The 2,101-nt window shown below is 40.5% G+C and overlaps 1 protein-coding gene across 1 annotated transcript in view; it reads right to left on the bottom strand.

The window, feature by feature from the left end:
- LOC106819590 (alpha-mannosidase 2x-like) overlaps positions 1 to 2,101 on the bottom strand; it is a 35,889-nt gene that overhangs the window by 29,868 nt on the left and 3,920 nt on the right. The window contains exon 2 of the mRNA XM_014824205.1: positions 283 to 454. Within this exon, the coding sequence (XP_014679691.1) occupies positions 283 to 395 (113 nt within the window). The 5' untranslated portion in view covers positions 396 to 454. The remainder of the gene's footprint in view (positions 1 to 282; positions 455 to 2,101) is intronic.

Below are 2,101 nucleotides of genomic sequence, written 5' to 3' on the forward strand. Positions count from 1 at the left end.
CTCTCTCTCCCTCCTCCATCCTACCCCTCCTCTCTCTACTCCTTCCCCTCCCTCTCTCTCCCTCCTCCATCCTCCCCCTCCTCTCTCTACTCCTTCCCCTCCCTCTCTCTCCCTCCTCCATCCCCCCTCCTCTCTCTCACCTCCTGACCGTGGCACGCTGCGTTTCATCGAGCTTCTCCCACCAGACGGAGAAGTAGGACATCTCTCCCTCCCCCTCTCCCCCTCCTCTCTCTACCTCCCTCCCCTCCCTCTCTCTCCTCCATCCCCCCTCCTCTCTCTCACCTCCTGACCGTGGCACGCTGCGTTTCATCGAGCTTCTCCCACCACACGGAGAAGTAGGATATCTCTGCATAGATGAATCTCCTCCTCTTATCGAGGGGAAGCTGCTTCAGCATGGAAGCGAAGATGTTACGCGTCTGGTCGTGGTAGTACTTGTCAAAAGTCTTCAGCCAACCTGCGCAGAATCAAAATTCTCAATCTAAATGTCAATGTTATTTACCATTTAATGTTGCTCCTCGCGTTTTGATATCGTTTTTTTTTGTTATTCAATGCTATATACTTGATTTTTTTTTTTTGCGATTACGAATTATATAATACGATTTATATATTGTCTTATTATATCGTATTACATATAAGTCTTTCCAGCCTGTGAGAAATCAAATTCCCAATCGAAAACCGATGTCAAATGGTAATTAAAATAACTAAATATCAACGACCTGCTGATTAACTTCGTATCGAAAATCTCAATAAAATTCTCAACCGAAAACCGGTGTTAAGTGGTAAACATCAATGTTTTATTTACCATTTAACGTCGCTTCACGATCCGATTACTTCTTTTTATTATTCGATATTATATTACATATATTCTATTTTTGTTTTCGATTACGAATTATGTGATACGATTTATATATTTCTTGTCAAACGTTTTGATCCAGCCTGCGCAAAGTAAAATTCCCAATCGAAAACCGATGTTAAATGGTGAATATCATCGTTATTTACTATTTAACGTTGCTTCGCGGTTTCAATTACTTACTTCTTTTCATTATTCGATATTATATATTAGATTTTTCGAACGTGCGGGCCATACTGCACAGCTAACTCTGGTCATGAAATTCTTCCACGCAGGCAGTTCGTTGCTTGAATACATGCGGTGTACGGTATGAACTTTCCACGACAGTGTAATATACGCTATAATGTATGTGAAGAAAAAACTGATGCGGTTGCCCTTGACGATGCCTTTGTCACTTTGTGTTGGGATAGGCGACACATTTAATATCATTCGTGCACGGTATCAATCATGTGTTCACGTAGCTATAAAATATGTAAGCGTGTGATGAGTGTGTGTGTGAGCATGCTAGCCTGTAGTGTTGATGCATGCGTGTCATGCCACGATGTGCGCATCAGTATAGGCTACCTAGTGGGATCCGTGCCATATGACAACTGTAGGCAAAAACAACTGTAAACAACTGTTAAAAAACTTTAAAAAACTGTAGACAAATGTACGTGTATAAAGTGTGCTAGTCATGCTGTTTGTGTATATATCCTTGGTAGTTATCCAATTTCATGAATTCAAAATATATTGTAAAAGTATGCTATATCATGGATAACCTAAGTAAATAAATAAACGGGTTTATCGACAATAAAACATGTACGAGCGTGTGCGTCTGCGCATGCGTGCCTTGTCTCCATGTGCACACCAATACCTAGCGGGATCTGTGTTACATACCCGTGTAAAGAATACGTAATGCCAGGGGTGAATAATGACAAATTATAATAATGACGAACGAATAGTGACGGAATAATGATGGAATGACGGAATAATGATGGAATGACAGAATAATGATGGAATGACGGAATAATGATGGAATACTGGCAGAATAATGATGGAATGACGGAATAATGATGGAATACTGGCAGAATGATGGAATGACGGAATAATGATGGAATGACGGAATAATGATGGAATGACGGAATAATGATGGAATACTGGCAGAATAATGATGGAATGACGGAATAATCATGGAATACTGGCAGAATAATGATGGAATGATGGAATAATGATGGAATACTGGCAGAATAATGATGGAATGACGGAATAATC

The sequence above is a fragment of the Priapulus caudatus genome, unplaced genomic scaffold (assembly GCF_000485595.1).
Source record: "Priapulus caudatus unplaced genomic scaffold, Priapulus_caudatus-5.0.1 Scaffold39, whole genome shotgun sequence".
In the NCBI taxonomy this organism is placed as follows: Eukaryota; Metazoa; Priapulida; class Priapulimorpha; order Priapulimorphida; family Priapulidae; genus Priapulus; species Priapulus caudatus.